Source organism: Bos indicus x Bos taurus, chromosome 21, assembly GCF_003369695.1.
Source record: "Bos indicus x Bos taurus breed Angus x Brahman F1 hybrid chromosome 21, Bos_hybrid_MaternalHap_v2.0, whole genome shotgun sequence".
NCBI lineage: Eukaryota > Metazoa > Chordata > Mammalia > Artiodactyla > Bovidae > Bos > Bos indicus x Bos taurus.
The window spans coordinates 30,695,647-30,711,882 of record NC_040096.1 but is presented as its reverse complement, the minus strand read 5'-3'; the positions used below and the strand labels follow the sequence as shown (position 1 = coordinate 30,711,882).

The window sequence follows — 16,236 nt, the reverse complement described above, 5'->3', positions numbered from 1 at the left end:
GACAGGGAGTTAGGTCAGCTGTGTCCACTAGCATATCCCCAAACCTAAAACGCTGCCGAGCATGTAGAAGGCACTTGGGAAATACTTGTTACATGAATGGCTCGATTCTGGGAATTGAGAAATGAATAAATGAGACAGAGTCTTGGTTCTTCAGAGGTATGGTTTAGTCTGTGAGACAGATGTCTATATAAACATCCTATAATGCAGCTGGCTCCAGAAAGCATGCAGGAAAAAAAGTGCTCTGAATATACAAGTATGGAAATCACAGAGACACTAGGTTTTCTCCTGTACTGCAGATCCCGGATGGAAATCTAATAAGTAATAATAAATAATAGATGATAGCTAAAAAGTAATAGCTAACAACTGGGTAATTTAAAAAACTGTCTCAGAGACATCAGAGTCATACTCAAGGTAGTTAGGTCTTTTGATATATTGATTCTTGCACACCATTTCTGTAAAGAAAGAGGTAGCACTCACCACTACTCCCTTCCACAGCAGAAAAAGAAGGTTTAGGGATGAGGTGCGAGGCACGGAAGATCAGAAAGCAATCAGGCCAGGCTGCCCCGAGAGAGTTCCTGGGGTCTGCACTAGGTAAATATACTTCCTGAAGTATATTCACTAGCTAAATATACTAGGTAAGTATAGTCACTAGCTAAATATATTAGGTAAGTATAGTCACTAGCTAAATATACTAGGTAAGTATAGTCACTAGGTCAATACTCACTAGGTAAATACACTTCATGTCCACTAGAAACGCTCACCAAATATTATGGATACTTGAAAAGACACTTGGTCTTAACAGAACAGATGACTAATCTACAAAGGAAAAGGAATGCCCTTTTCCTTGTGGCATTCAACCAGAAGCCAGATCTCATGTGGGCATGGGGCTCCCACAACCCCGGGGGTCTCAGCACTCCAGTCTAATTCAGGGCCGTGCCTGACCCCGTTCTCACAGCAGGAGATTAGTACTCTGTCCAGCTCACCTTTCAGACAGTAATAATTTGTCATAGGACTGTTTTGGTTTTTTTTTCTTTGGTCTCTGTTGCAGCATGTGGGATTCACAGCCTTGTGGCATGTGGGTTCTTAGTCCCCTGACCAAGGATCCAACAACCTTCATGCCCTGCATTGGAAGGCAGATTCTTAACTACTGGGCCACCAGGGAAGTCCCTGCCATAGGACTTTTAATAAGATTATTATGCAGCTGGAAAAATGGCTTTAGAGACTATGCAGCAACTTGGGAAAGCATTGATGGTAAAATATTAACTGGTGAGGGAAAAAGACCTCTGTGCCCGGATGCCCTTATACAATCACGCTGGAAAAAGGCTGGAAGGAAGCACAGCGACAGCAGTTAGGCTCATGTGTACTTGGTGGGTTTTCCTCAATATCCTGACATTTCCTGTACAGTGCTGCCCTCTTAACATTTTTGAATTTGCATGTCTGTCATTCAAACTAAAAGTTATGATGAAATTGGCCAAAAGAGCAAACTCATCTCTAAAGCTGGCTGGGGTTAACAGCGACGACTCTAACCCCAGTCACGGCCCCCGAAAGGGACTCCCTGACCGACACACTGCCTGTGTCTCTTTCAGAAAACCAGCTGCAGAAAAGTAGAGACTCCACACAGGGCACCTGACATCAAACACAGGCACCCAGTGCTTAGCAACACAGGACAACAAGGCACAAAACAAAGACCAACACCCAGCAGCCTCCTCAGTGGCCTGGGGCAAGGAGGAAGGGACTGGCTTAGTCTATTTTGGAAGAGATGTTAATACAGTGACTAACTTAGCAGGAAAAAAACAAAAAAGGTTCTGCCTATGGCAGATAAAGTAGACAAGAACTATTTAGACTTGCACACAAAAGCAAAGGCCTACACGCTGTGCCCAGTACACAGAAGGCCCAGAAAGGAGATGTCTGGTGAACGAACGCATGAGTCCTCTCTAGGCAACCCATAGTAGAGTTTCTATAAACTGTGTCCCCAGTCTCCTCAACCCCTTTCGTTGCTGGGGAATATGGGCAGCATAATAAAGAAGGTTGAGGACAAGTGGTTCACACTATGGTCAGAGGCAGTCCCCTGGAAGAAGTTTTAGCTGAGAACTAAATTAAAGGGCTTTATCCCCTTCATGGATGGTGGGGACAGAGAAGTACTGTATTCCTGAAACATCACAGAACCCCTCCCCCACCCCCCTAAGCTGAAAGGGACCTGTCAGACCCTTCAAGAGCCTCATTTACATGACACTAATTCAATACCTGGTTGTAAATATTAGTTTAAAACAAATCAACCACCTCTGCTCAGACAGGTATACATATATGCAAGGCAACACCTACAGAAATGTATTACCGGTCAAGTCTAATTTTAAAAAAAGCTTCAGAACACCAGCAGCCGACTGACTCCAACTGCAGGCGTACAGCCATGACTTACGCTTGGACAGCGCTCTGAGATCTGACCTGAACCGGGGTCAGAGACTGTCCCACACGCTGCCCCTGAAACGTGAAATTAGAAGCCTGGCTGTGCTCTCCTTAAAGGATGTTCTCACAAACAGCCTACAATGAATATAGGGAACAAATCCATGAATCACCAACACTACATAAAAAGCCAGTGACTTTCAAAGCTACAGTAAGCCACCTAAATATAGATGAGAAAGAACACAAGTAACAGACAAATGGTCTTACAGGAAAGCATTTTAAACTTGTGACAGCCACACTCGGCACATGTGGCTAAATATAAACATTCTATCACTGTTGCCACCCAGCCAACCTTCTTAGGCAGCTTTCTCCAGCTTGCAAACGCTCCCACAGACAGGTATTTTGATACTAGCGCTGTTTCGGGCAAGTCTAAGTGCTAGACGAGTGAACTACGGCCTCAGAAGTGGCCCAAGTGTCATCGCTATCACCTACTACAAAACCCCACCTCCCAACAACCATCCAGGACATCCCAGGTTTTATAAGACAACAGCAAGAAGTCAGAGGAGGAGTGAGAAGGCCAATAAGCTTTCCCAAGGATAAATGCCTCATGCTTCTAATCACCTACTCTGGTGGGTAATGAGCCTCCTTGGGCATAAAAAGCAGGTTGATTCTTCTATGAACAGGATGAAAAAGTTTCATTTAGGCCTTTCATTTATGTGTGCAGAGCATTTTTCAGCCTATTATTGGTCCTTAGGGTCAACTGCGGGTCATCAGTCACAGAAAACCTGGAATGTTCATATAAAATGATGTGTCAGGTTAAAGATCTCCGTGTCCCTGTTTAATAAAGAAAAGGTGATTATTCAGTGTCTGACAACCTTGATCAAGCAGGAGACAGGCACACAGGACAAACTCAGTCAGCCATTCTCCAGAGGGACACCGGGATGTCCAAGGTCCTAGTTCAGATTAAAGAAATTCATCTCCAAGGCTTGTGCATCAACAGGGAAAACCAGAACAAGACTAATTCAAATCCAGTCGTTCCCAGCAGGAACACAACTTCTGATCGCATGTGCCTCAGTTTCCCTGCGTGCTGGCAGCCTTTCCTAGAGTAATGTCCGCAAACCCTAGGAGAACGGGCCCCTCACGTTTCCGTCCCGGCCCTCCCCGGTATTCGGAGGCGCCCCCTAAACACTTGTGGAGCGAACAGAGGAATGAATGGGCCGAGCGGGGAGTCGCCAGGGGTCACCAGTCCCGATACTCCGCCCTGCGAGCCTGGGGCTCGGCGAAGTGCCCTCCATCTGACCGCGCCGCGCCCCCTTCGGCCTCGGGCCACCCCAGGCCCCAGCCCGGCCCCGCGGCGGGATGCGCGCGGCACCTGGCGACCGCCTCATCAACAAGCGTGGCTCGGGTTCCCCGCCGCCTTCAATAATTCACAGCCCCCGAGCTGCGGGCTGAATAATTGACGGCGGGCCCCACGCGAGCCCGGCCCGCGCCGCCCCGAGCCCGGCCAGCACCTTCTCGCCCTCATCCGGGTTCTTGTCTGGGTGGTACTTGAGCGCCAGCTTCCGATAGGCCTTCTTGATCTCCTCCGGGGAGGCGCTGGGCTTCACCCCCAGGATGTCATAGTACTGGGTCTCCTTCACCATCTTGTCTCTGCGGGGTGGGGCGGGCAGGACGGTCAGCGAGCCCCGGACGCCCCCGCCGGGCCCCTGGCCCGCGCCCCCGCCGCCCGCCCGCGCGTCACGGTCACGGCCGCAGCCGCCGCCGCCGCCCCCGCCCTCCCGTCCGCCCGCGCCGGGCCGACCTCCGCGCCCGGCACCGCCGCACTCGAGCCGCCGGCTCCTCCGCGGCGGGTTTTATTCGGCGCCGGCGGAAGGTTCCGCAAGGAGACAGTGACGCCACAAAGGCCCAGAACCTTCGCGGAGGTTCCGGCGGCGCCTGGACCTGGTGGGCTGGGGCGCGGCTGCAGGTTCTCGGCCTGGACTCCCGACGCCCCGGCCCGGCGCGACACCCCTCCGGCTCACCCGGTATCCTCGGTCGTCTGCTCCTCCGGCCGCCCGTCTGACTCTCCGGAGCTCCAGTGCTGACTGCCGCCCCGGGCCATGTTCGGGTGTTTGGAAGACGGCTTCGGCGTGGAGGGCGCCTTCCGACGGCCGTCCCGCCGACCCGAGGCCGTCCCCTTTCCCTTCCGCGGGTCCGTGGATCTGGCCGGCTCGAGGATCGGGTGGCCTGAAGGGCAGCGTTCGCGGGAACCCTGCCCCAGGGGGTTGGACTGGGAGGGCTGCGCCCCGCGTTCCCCACCCGGCCTCTCCCTGGGGGTGTGGCCGTCCTCTGTTTGGTCATGGCTGGGATGCGCCCTGAGGCCTGCCTCGTATTGTTGCATTTTTGAGGGGTTTTGAGTGGGTGGGGGCTCTCTACGGTGCTGGGGCAGCATTTCCCAAGGCCCTGCAGATGCTGGCACCCCCCGGGGCATCTTCAAGGCTGAAGTGAGCCCAGGCCCTTCCAGATGCGTACAGTGATGCTTTGCTGGCCCCAGCTGTGGATGGTGGTCTCTCAACTACCCACGACTGGGAACCCCTGAAGTCTCCCAAGAGTAAGCAGTGACGTCCCCCAGATGACGCCCGTTAGGTAGGAGCAGTGACGTCCCCCATGTCTCCCAAAGGTGGACAGAGACCCCTCCCCTCGGAACCATCGTGGTTGATCCAGACTGGTGGGCGCAATGGGCATGGGGAGTCGGGTAGGAGAGTGGTTCTGGAGACTGCAGCAGGACCCTCCCTGCGGTAACAAGACCCTGACTTCTTTCCTCTGTGCCCAGCTCCCAGTGGGTGCCTGGGAGCCAGGATGGCTACTCGCTGTAGTGACTTGGGCGTGGCAGGCAGCACTATCAGAGAATTGCAGGCCTTGGCTTCTGCGGGTGGAACGCTATCAGGGAGGGGAGGCCGCTGCTCACCTGCCTGAGATCCCTTGGCCTCGTTTTGGGTCCTGTGGCTGAGGCGAGCACCATACCCTCCTCCAGGTAGTCAGTGGGGGTGAGAAACGACTTTTAACTTCCAAGAGAAATTAAGCTGCTCATTTCTGTTCTTGGAAACATTGCTTTTTCCCTCTCAATTAGACCACTGGAGAGCAGAGAACTCAGAGCTGGAAGTCAACAAGCTTGATTGTATATCTGGATGTTAACTAGATAAGCTTAGCCTCTCTGAACTTGTTTCTTCGTCAGCAGGACATGGTCGTTGCCACTTGCTGCCACCCCCACGGGGCTCTTGCAGGGATCAAATGGGATGATGACTGTGAAGGCTTCTAAGACAGTGGATCTCAAACCTGGCTGTTCATGGGGATCACTTGGGCGCATCTAAAAATCCCTGTGTCCAGGCTGCACCCCAGACTAATCGCATCCAAACTTCTCTTGGTGGAACCCAAGTGTCAGTCCTTTTCAAGTTCTCCAGGTGATTCCAGTGTGCAGCCAGAGCCGAGAACCACTGCCCTGCACCACACATTCACCCGGATTCAGTAGTCTGAACCAGTGGCAGTGGCAGGAAGGGCCTCTGTGAGTGGTCAGAGCCTAGATGCATAGAATGGGACTGTGAACTCTGGGACCAGTGAGACCTAGGTTCCAGTTGCTACATCAGGCTGCCTGCCCTTAGGCAGGTGATTTAACTGAGCCTTAGATTCCTCAGCCTTTTAATTGGGATAATATTAACAGTATCTGCCTCACCTCCTGAAGCACCTGGCACATAGTCTCATCACACCATGATGCATTTTGTTCTTTTTGCTTTTTTCTAAGCTGAAAAGTGTTAGTCATTCAGTCATGTCCAACTCTTTGTGACCCCATGGACTGTAACCCACTAGGCTTCACTGTCTATGGAATTCTCCAAGCAGGAATACTGGAGTGGGTTGCCATTTCCTTCTCCAGGGGATCTTCCTGATCCAGGGGTTGAACCTGAATCTCCCACATTGAAGGCAGACGCTTTACCGACTGAGCCACCAGGGAAGACCTATCTAAGCTGAAGAAGCTGACAAAGATTCTTTCCTTTGTGAAACTCTAGCCAGGCTCCTCAGAGCCCTTTTCTCAACTTTGGCCTCAACCTTGACCTGTAAAGACTTGAACAAGTACTAACATAGTTTCTAACTGCTCAAAACTGCCTCCCTAAGATGACACCAACACTGCCCCAGACTGCTTGCCTGAGAAAACTCAAGGCTGCCAAAGATTTTTATTGTCTGTTCCAGCCAGCCCCTGAGGACAGGGCCTCTGTCTTCCGATCTCCGTGGGACAATTGAATTCTAACTTCAGTAATATCAGCTAGCAGACGCTATTGGCCTAGTTGAATTTACACTTGACCTTTGGTAATTTTTCACTTCTCTGACTCTGCTGAGCACTACCCCCCTCCCCCCCCCGCCTTGCCTCCCTCCCTTCTCCTTCATTTTCACTTTAAAATACCCAGCTATTTCTGTGCAGAATAAAGCAGAGTTCAGTTCATGCTGATCTCTTTTCCTTATTGCAATAGTTACTATTGATTAAAGTCTCTCTTTACCACTTCAGCTAGCATCCAGGTTTGTTTACCTTTGACCATGCCTTTGAAGTTCTAGGACATTTGTTTCCTTGAATTATGCATGGGAGGATTTGAGGCTGTGCATAGACATTTCTTACTCTATTGGTTCTGTTTGTTTTCAGGGTTCACTTTTTCTTCATTGCAACCTTTATTGAAAATGACATTGGTTTTTGAGTCACAGAAAGCAATGTGAAGTTTCCTTTTAATTTGTTTTTTTATTTAGGTTAAACATGTAGATAAATATGTAAGGTAAGTAATATTGATGGCATCACTGACTCGATGGACGTGAGTCTGGGTGAACTCCGGGAGTTGGTGATGGACAGGGGGGCCTGGCGTGCTGCGATTCGTGGGGTCTCGAAGAGCCGGACACGACTAAGTGACTGAACTGAACTGAACTGAAGTATGTGATAGTGCAGGTGGCAGAAGAAGAAAGCAAGAATTGTGGTACTTGGAAACGAGGGAAATGCCGATCCAATTCCACCCCCGTCACTTTGCAGCTGAGGAGACTTCTAGATGAAGAGGCAAAACTAAAAGGCATAGATTGGGCATTTTCCCTGACTTCCAGTATCAGAGTCCCCTTGTGACCCAGGGTGGAAGGAGAGTCAAAGCAGGCAGAGAAGTAGCTCTCACCAAAGCTGCCTGGAACAGGTTCTCCATGGAGTCAGCTGAAGTGGGAAAGTCACCCATGAATGGGGAAGGGGTCTGGAAGGACTTCTGGGGGAGGGTCTGAGCCTTAGACCAGGGACTGAGAGCTGCCCGGCACAGAGGTGGGAGGGAGGGGTTCGTGCTGAAGGGACAGTAGAATAAAGGCAGAGAGCACAGTGCTGGCCCGGATGAAGGCTTCTGATTTGGGAGAGAAGTGGAGACGGGTGCCGTCGAGCCCTGAGTGCCTCGGGGAGCAGTTTGTGAGTTTGTTCCTCTTCTGATAGCTCCTGGGAGCCACTGACGGTTTCAGAGCAGGAGCAGCCTTCTGGGAGGAATAAGCAGTAGCTGTCACCAGGGGCTGGGAGAGGTCTGAGTTGGACATGCAGATTGAGAGTCCCCTTTACGGAGTTGACAAAGGCTGGCCTAGAGAGAGAATGTGTAGAGGGAGGAAGATAGTGTCAAGGGGAAGCCGTGAGGAATACCTGCTTTTAGGAAGTGGGAGGAGGAAGAACAGCCATCAGCGAGCAAAAGGAGCAACCTGAGTGTGAAACAGAGCTGAAGCCATGAGAGCAGGGTGATGAAAGGAGCAGAGGGCCACTGCCCAGGTGGCACCCAGGCCAGGAACCATGAAGCTGGTGCTTGGCGTGGGGAAAGGGGCAGGGGGTCACAGGGTTTCTCCAGTGGGAGGATGTTAATTTGTTGGCCCCTAAACAGTGTCAGAGTTTATTTTGGGGGGCTCCAAAATAACTGCAGATGGTGATTGCAGCCATGAAATTAAAAGACGCTTACTCCTTGGAAGGAAAGTTATGACCAACCTAGATAGTATATTGAAAAGCAGAGATATTACTTTGCCAACAAAGGTTCGTCTAGTCAAGGCTATGGTTTTTCCAGTGGTCATGTATGGATGGGAGAGTTGGACTGTGAAGAAAGCTGAGTGCCGAAGAATTGATGCTTTTGAACTGTGGTGTTGTAGAAGACTCTTGAGAGTCCCTTGGACTGCAAGGAGATCCAACCAGTCCGTCCTAAAGGAGATCAGTCCTGGGTGTTCATTGGAAGGACTGATGCTGAAGCTGAAACTCCAGTACTTTGGCCACCTCATGCGAAGAATTGACTCATTGGAAAAGACCCTGATGCTGGGAGGGATTGGGGGCAGGAGGAGAAGGTGACAACAGAGGATGAGATGGCTGGATGGCCTCACCGACTCAATGGACATGAGTTTGAGTGAACTCCAGGAGTTGGTGATGGACAGGGAGGCCTGGTGTGCTGTGGTTCATGGGGTCGCAAAGAATCAGACCCGACTGAGCAACTGAACTGAAACTAGCAGTTGTCACTCCAGGCCATTGTTTGACTATCCCTAGGGACTTTGCTTGGAGAGGCTCGGCCTCTCACTGGGTGTGTGCCTTTGGGCAAATTACCTCCCTCTGAATCTCAATTCCCTCCTCTGTAAAATGAGGGTAAGAACACCAACTTCATGGGTTTATTGTAAAGAGTCATAGGGACAAGTATATATGAAGTACTTAATGTGTTCCTGGCAGAGAGCCAGTGCTCTCAAGATGGAATTTTTTGGTTGCACCAAAACAGATGGTTGATGTGCACGCGCTGTGTGTCTGGCTCTGTGCTGCGCACCAGCAGTGCAGCGCTGGACGCAGGCTGGGTCTGCCCTGGAGGAGCTCACAGACTGGCCAGGCCTGAGCACCTGAACCCAAGCACTCTGGGTGACCCTCAGCATGGGCCCGTTTTGCCAGCACTCCTAGAGAGTTTTTCTAAGAACTCATATTGAGATAGGTATCTGCTACCATCGTGCTTTAACAAACAAAACCCAAGCTCCTGTGACGTTTGTGTTTGAGGGCATGGTCTCCGAGAGCCCACTTCCTCTGGAACTCAGCCTGCACACAGAGCAACTGCGAGGTCAGGGCCGCCTCCCATCGTGGGGGAGAAAGAACTAAGAAAGTGAGGGAGTGGTCAGCCTGCCCTGTATTTATACTTTCCAGTGTTCCCACCAGGGCGCCCCATCTCGTGTGGTCGCAGAGCCCGGAGAGGAGATGTATCCATGCTTTCATGTGTCAGGACAGTACATTCTGCCTCCCAGCACTGGGGAGGATGAGAAAATCCAAGGAGAGACTCAGAGCCCACACGGGCCGGTGGGGAGGTAAACCTCCGCGTCCGAGTTGTGATGAGAGCCATGAAGGAGGAGTATTCTCTTACTGAGTGATCATGGAGGTCGCACACGCGCACGTGTGTGTGTGTGTGTGTGTGTGTGTGTGTGTGTGTGTGTGGTGTCATGTTCATGTTGAGACCTAGAGGTTGAGAAGGAGACTGCCCTGCAGTGCCAGTGGTAAAGAGTTCCAGGCATAGACAACGGCCCAGGTGAAGGCTTCAAAGTGTGTACGAATTTGACCGTTTGAAATAATCAGTGTTTCTGGAACAGAGATGGAGTGGGGTGTGGACCAGTGGGCAGAGTTGGATTTTCAGAGTTAAAGCCCCCACAGGGCTTTAAGTGGTGTACTTTAAGAAACTGTTGTATATTTATTCCATCATATTTATTGTGTTCCTTTACTTCAACAAAATTGCTATATTGTTATAAACAGCCTCACTGCATACTTTGTGTTCTATTTTCAGGTATGCCAGATGACAAAACATCTCAAGTCATTGTGGCTCCAAGTTTTAATTTGGAGACACTTTGCTCTTCTGAGCAAAGCAGCACTTAGATTCAGAAGTGAATCACAGATTTTATGCATCATACTCGAACATTGCAGTGGGGTCACAAGAGTTCCTGTAGAAATTACAAATATTTTAATTTCATCATACAGTTATCAGTTTTTTAAAGCAGCTTTATTGAGGTGTAATTGACATACAATGACTGGCGCGTAGTAAAGTGTACCATTTATAAGGTTTGATATATGTATATATCGATGAAACTATCAACCTTAAGGTCTTGAACATTCATCATGGTCCACCGTCATGAGGGCATACACTTAAAAGATGACGTGCCCCACCTTGCACTAGTCAGCTGCTGAGCTGGGCCCAGAAGCCTATTCTGCTGTGTCCTAATTTTGTTCTTTTCAGAAAATAAACCCATTAGCACCGTTGGGTGTGATTCTCGCTCTGCCATTCTCTAGCTGTGTGACCTTGGGCAAGTTACTTAACTTGACTGCCTCAGTTTCTCATCTGTGAAAGATGGTCTGTGAGGCATATATAAAATTATATATATGATGATACATGCACATATATAAATTATCCAAATGAAAAGCCCTTAAGACAGTACTTGGCACAGAATGCAATAAATATTGGCCCTTGCTGTTTGATGCAGAGAGCTGTGTAAATGCATTTGCCTAGAAGTATCACGTTGGGGAATACAGAAAGCCTAGTAGGATGGAAAGCTGAAATCTCTCTCCCTTCTCCATGGGAATTGAACTGAGACACTCACCAAATGATGATGCTGTTGTCGGACACCCTGGGTGTCTAGTTAATGCCACTCTTAATAGTTTCTTCAGATCTGTGCATGTCCTGGGCTGGTCCCATCTCATGTTAAGTATGGTTCCTAGCAAATTACAGACTCTCCCAGACCAGGAGGGAGGAGCTGGCGTCTCCCTTAGACACTCAGGCTGTCATCAATTCCTCTCTCTCTCTCTCCTTCCCCATTACCAGAAGTTGTGGCTACTGCTCAGAGAAGTCTCCCAGCTCTGTCCTCTGGCTTAAGGCAAACCCTGTCCTCCTTGCCTTGCCCTCTCTAAGCATTCTCCTTCCTTGCCAGCAACTTAAAAATGATGAAATTCCAGAAGCTCAGTTCTGTTCCAGTCACAGCCTAGCTCTAAAGCGTCTGATGGATCCCTGAACAGGATAATCAAATCCAAATCCTTTCCCTTGGCATTGAAGTTTCTCCATGGTCTTAACCCGGCTCACCCTTCTTGGCTCCACGACCCACTCAGAGCCCTTATTTGTACTGTCAGAACAGCGCAGTGCTGTTCCCCAGCTCAGGACTTGGGAGAACAAGCCTGGAATTTGTTCAGAAGCAGAGAGACGCTGCAGTTCTATTATGATGACGGGGACATAACATTTAAAGAAACATGAACATCTCAGTACCTGGCTTTGAGCTGTTCTCAGAATGGAAACCATATGAAAAAAATATGTTAGGAAACACATTAGAGAGGAGTTTGAGATTTTCTGGGCAGGGCCTTAAAAGACGATGGGAAATCACCTGGCGTGACACACAGGACGACTTTTTACATCCTGAGGAAGGAGTGTGGAGAAGAGAAGAGGGCAGAGAGCTGATAAGATCAAGAGTGGCTTGAATGATGGGGGCTGTCAGCACCTCTGTCTCCTCACCTCCTCCTCACTCACCCATCTTTAGTCTGCTAAACTCTCAAACTTTGGGGGGGGGGTGGTTGTGAGTGAGTATACATGCATGCATGTGTGCAAGGGTGTGTGTGTGTGTGTGTGTGTGTGTGTGTAGGGTAGATCTGGAAGAAGGGGTTGAGCATATTATACAGGGACCCTTACTTAGCCTCTGGAAAGCATAAAAATTTTTGGGAGAGCTCTAGAATGCTACAGGCTGTCCAGTTTGGGGGATTTGAACCTATTTTACCTGCATTAATGATCATTTAGTTTCATTTATAATTGTTATTTTTGTCATTACCAAAAAAATACCCTCTAAAAACCTCCTGGGAGAAACACAGAAGAAAAAACAGAATTTTGCTGCAAAAAAGAGATCCTTTAGAAATGCTTGCTTGTCAGAAATATATTTTTCTTTTCTGGTTAGCTGACAAGTGGTTTGTGGAAGAGGGCCCTAGAAAACATGAGGCTCTGAACAAAAAAACGAAAATGGCCAGTAACCATCCTTCAGAAGTTGAGCCTCACCGCTCATCAAAGAAATGGAAGTTTAACCAGCAGCAAGGCATATTGTTTGCCAGCAAGGGCCAGGAGAGGCTGAATCTCTGCAGAAACCTCTGGTCGCTGTGCAGTGGAGAGAGAAAGTGCCATGAGGCCAGGTGATGGGTGTCCCAAACTTGGGTCCACGTCCCACTCGCAGCATTCACAAGAAGCACATCCCGCTGCACACCCAGAGCCAGGGGGCAGAGCTCAGAAAATCCCCCTGTTAACCTGAGCGGGACCATCGTAACCCCCCAAAAGGCCAAACTTTTATCATATTAAGAGTTTTGTGTACTTCATTAAAATATACATTATACATAGTAAAATTCACAGTCGACTGATCAGTGACTTTACACGTGTATACCGTGTGACCACCACCCAGATGGAGAGAGAAAATTTTCATCACCCTAGAAGGTTTCCTCATTACAGTAGTCACGCTTTACCCATGGTTTCACTTTCCACCATTTCAGTTAACCTATGGTCAATTATTTAATGTCCAAAAATTCCAAAAATAACTCAAAAATTTTAAAGTGCATGCCATTTTGAGTAGCATAATGAATTCTCACACCATCCTGTGTATCCCACCTGCTAGTCACTTAGTAACCATGTCTGTTATCAGATCAATTGCCATAGTGTCGCAATGCTTGTGTATAGGTAACCCCTATTTTACTTAATGGCCTCAAAGCCCAAGAGTTCAGTTCAGTCACTCAGTCATGTCTGACTCTGCGACCCCATGAACCGCAGCAAACCAGGCCTCCCTGTCCATCACCAACTCCCAGAGTTTACCCAAACTCATGTCCATCGAGTTGGTGATGCCACCCAACCATCTCATCCTCTGTCGTCCCCTTCTCCTGCCCTCAATCTTACCCAGCATCAGGGTCTTTTCCAATGAGTCAGCTCTTTGGAACAAGTGGCCAAAGTATAGTGATGCTGACAATTAAGATAACACCAAAGAGAAGCCATAAAGTGCCTCCTGAAAGGGAAAAGGTAAAGGTCTCAATCAGGAAAGAAAAAAAAATTGTATGCTGAGGTTGCTAAGATCTAAGGTAAGAATGAATCTTCTATCAGTGAAATTGTGAAGAAGGAAAAAGAAATTTGAGCTAGATTTGCCATCACCCCTCAAACTGCAAGAGTTATGGCTGAGATTTCCCTGGTGGTCCAGTGGTTAAGGCTCTGAGCTCCCACTGCAAGGGGCACAGCTTTGATCCCTCATCTGGGAACTAAGATCCCACATGCATTGCAGCATGGTCAATAAAATAAAATAATGTATTAATAATAACAATATCCTTTTAAAATAATTATAAAAAAAGAAAAAAAAAGACTTAATGGCCACAGTACATGGCAAGTCTTGGTGCAGGTGGAAAAGGCATGAAATTTGTACAATAAGGAATTTTGAGAGAGAGAGAGAGGACGTTCACAAAAATTTTACTATAGTGTATTGTAGCCATTTCCTTCTCCAGGGGATCTTCCTGACCCAGGGATCAAACCCAGGTCTCGTGCACGGCAGGTGGATTCTTTACCGTCTGAACCACTGAGGAAGCCTTAAACATGTTTCCATCCAGTTTCAAACTGGGGACATTTTGCTTGTGAGACAAACAATAACTACTACACTATGGAAATGCTCACCTTAATTGTATTTTATTATTACTTTTATCAATCTCTTCATGTGCCTAGTTTATAAATTAAAGTATCACAGTTATATATGCATGGGAAAAAATAGTATATGTGTGGCTCAGTATTGTCTATGGTCTCAGGCATCCACTGGGGATCTTAGAACGAACATACCTGCAGGTAAGAGGCAACCACTGGATCCTGAGCTGTCACCGCAGATTGAGTCAGCTTACTGTTGAACTCCACATCCATGGGGCCATATAGTATGTATATTTTTTGGTCTGGTTACTTTTGCTCATTGTATATTTGAGATTTATCCATGGCTATATATGTATCAGTAGTTCATCTGCATTGATGAGAAGTATTCTGTTGTTCGGATAGAACAGTTTGTTTATCCATTATTCTGATGATGGACTTTTGCACTGTTTCCTGTTGTAGTCTGTCATGAATACAGCTGCTGTACAAATCTTTGTTTAAACATATGTCTTCATTTCAGGGCCTCGCAGGTGGCGCTAGTGGTAAAGAACCCAACTGCCACTGCAGGAGACACAGACTCAGGTTCAATCCCTGGGTCGCGAAGATTCCCTGGAGGAGGGAATGGCCACAAAACACTGTAGTAAAATTTATATGAATGTCATCTCTCTTAAAATCCCTTACTGTACAAATTGCATGCCTTTTTCACTTTCACTAAGCGCTCCAGTATTCTTGCCTGGAGAATCCCTGTGGACAGAGGAGCGTGGCAGGCTACCATCCATAGCGTCACCAAGAGTCAGACATGACTGAAGTGACTTGGCGCGCACACACGCATGCACATGACTTCATTTCTGATCAGCAAATACCCAGGAGTGGGCTTACTCGATCATAGCATAGGTGTATGTTTAATTGCTAAACAGTTTTTCCTAGTTACTCCTTTGTGGGGCTTCTCTGTTGTCTCAGCAGTAAAGAATTCTGCCAATGGAGGGGACAAGGGTTCAGTTCCTGGGTTGGGAAGATTCCCTTGGAGAAGGAAATGGCAATCCACTCCAATATTCTTGCCTGGGAAATCCTTTGGACAAAGGAGCCTGGTGGGCTATACAGTCCATGGGGTTGCAAAGAGTTGTACACGACTGAGTGAGTAAACAACAGCAACCCCCGTTATATATGCCCACCAGCAAAGTGTATGAGTTCCAGTTGCCTGTGTCTTTGGCAGCACTAGGTTTTGTCAATGTTTTTAACTTTAATCCTTTTTGGTGAATGTGTAGTCATACATCACGGTTTTAATCTTCATTTCCCTGAGAACCAAAAATGCTGAGCAACTTTTTACGTACTTATTGTTTCAAAATTTACTGGGGTGGATCAAGGACCCAGAAAATAATGGAGTGAGATCCCCTGAGGGCAAAACACCTCCAAATTGAGGAGTGGATTTTCTTTTCTATCCCTTTTGCTTCTATGCAGTGATCCCAGGAGCCAAGGGAGGACTGGAGGCAATTCTTGGCAGCCGTGGTAGGGGTGACAGTGGCCAGCCTGCCTGGCTGTGAAGTAGTCAGCAAATCTATTGCTCCCTGCTTCTTTGCTCCCTGGAGCATCTTGAAAAACCTCCTTCTCAAGGCTGGGGCCCTCCATCCTGTCAGTTCTGTAAGTCCGTCTATAGCCTTCCTGTTGAGTGGGGCAACATTACTGATTCCTGGCTAATGGAAAGTGAAGGGAAGGTACAGACACAACTTCAGGCCCACAAAATCCTCCTGTGTAATCCTCTACTCTCTTTCTCTGTCTGCAGGCTGCTTATTGACCGCTGACCTCCTCGGAAGCCACGTGTGGAATGGTGGAGCTACCTTAGGCCTGGACATCTATACTGCTGTATGAAGCAGAGTTCCCCTCCCCGCCGCCCCCCGCCCCTGCCCCCGACACACATACCCATACCTCTCAGGAACAGCCGTTTGAGGCTTTATATGTACAATAAGTAAATCTATGCTATGTAAGACGATTGAAATTTGGGGATTTTCCTAATACAGCAGCTAACTATATCCTAACTGATAGAGACCACCAGAGCCAATTTCTGTTGCCTGCCATCAAAAACTCTGACTGATAAAACGTATCTGGCCAGGAACTTCAGAGAGCCCATTGGATTAGCAAAAGTCATGACCCTAGGCTCTAGAGTCTCCCCTGAGCTACGCTGCCCCCACCCCAG

At 48.4% G+C, this 16,236-nt stretch overlaps 1 protein-coding gene and 1 long non-coding RNA gene across 5 annotated transcripts in view; one reads left to right on the top strand and one right to left on the bottom strand.

Annotated features, from left to right (window-relative positions):
* The window catches only part of DNAJA4 (DnaJ heat shock protein family (Hsp40) member A4), a 17,117-nt gene extending 12,066 nt beyond the window's left edge, over positions 1-5,051 (bottom strand). Inside the window, exons 1-2 of one of the 4 annotated variants that reach the window (XM_027521900.1) lie at positions 4,422-5,051; positions 3,912-4,050 (exon numbers count right to left, since the gene is read on the bottom strand). In XM_027521900.1, the coding sequence (XP_027377701.1) occupies positions 3,912-4,050; positions 4,422-4,870 (588 nt within the window). In that variant the 5' untranslated portion in view covers positions 4,871-5,051. Of the gene's footprint in view, positions 1-3,021; positions 3,186-3,911; positions 4,051-4,201; positions 4,283-4,421 lie in introns of those variants that run through there. The other 3 variants (XM_027521901.1, XM_027521902.1, XM_027521903.1) reach the window with 3 other exon arrangements.
* Positions 4,308-16,236, top strand: LOC113879976. The gene is made up of 2 exons (XR_003507549.1): positions 4,308-4,591; positions 15,826-16,236. It is a non-coding gene; the product is annotated as an uncharacterized LOC113879976 (long non-coding RNA).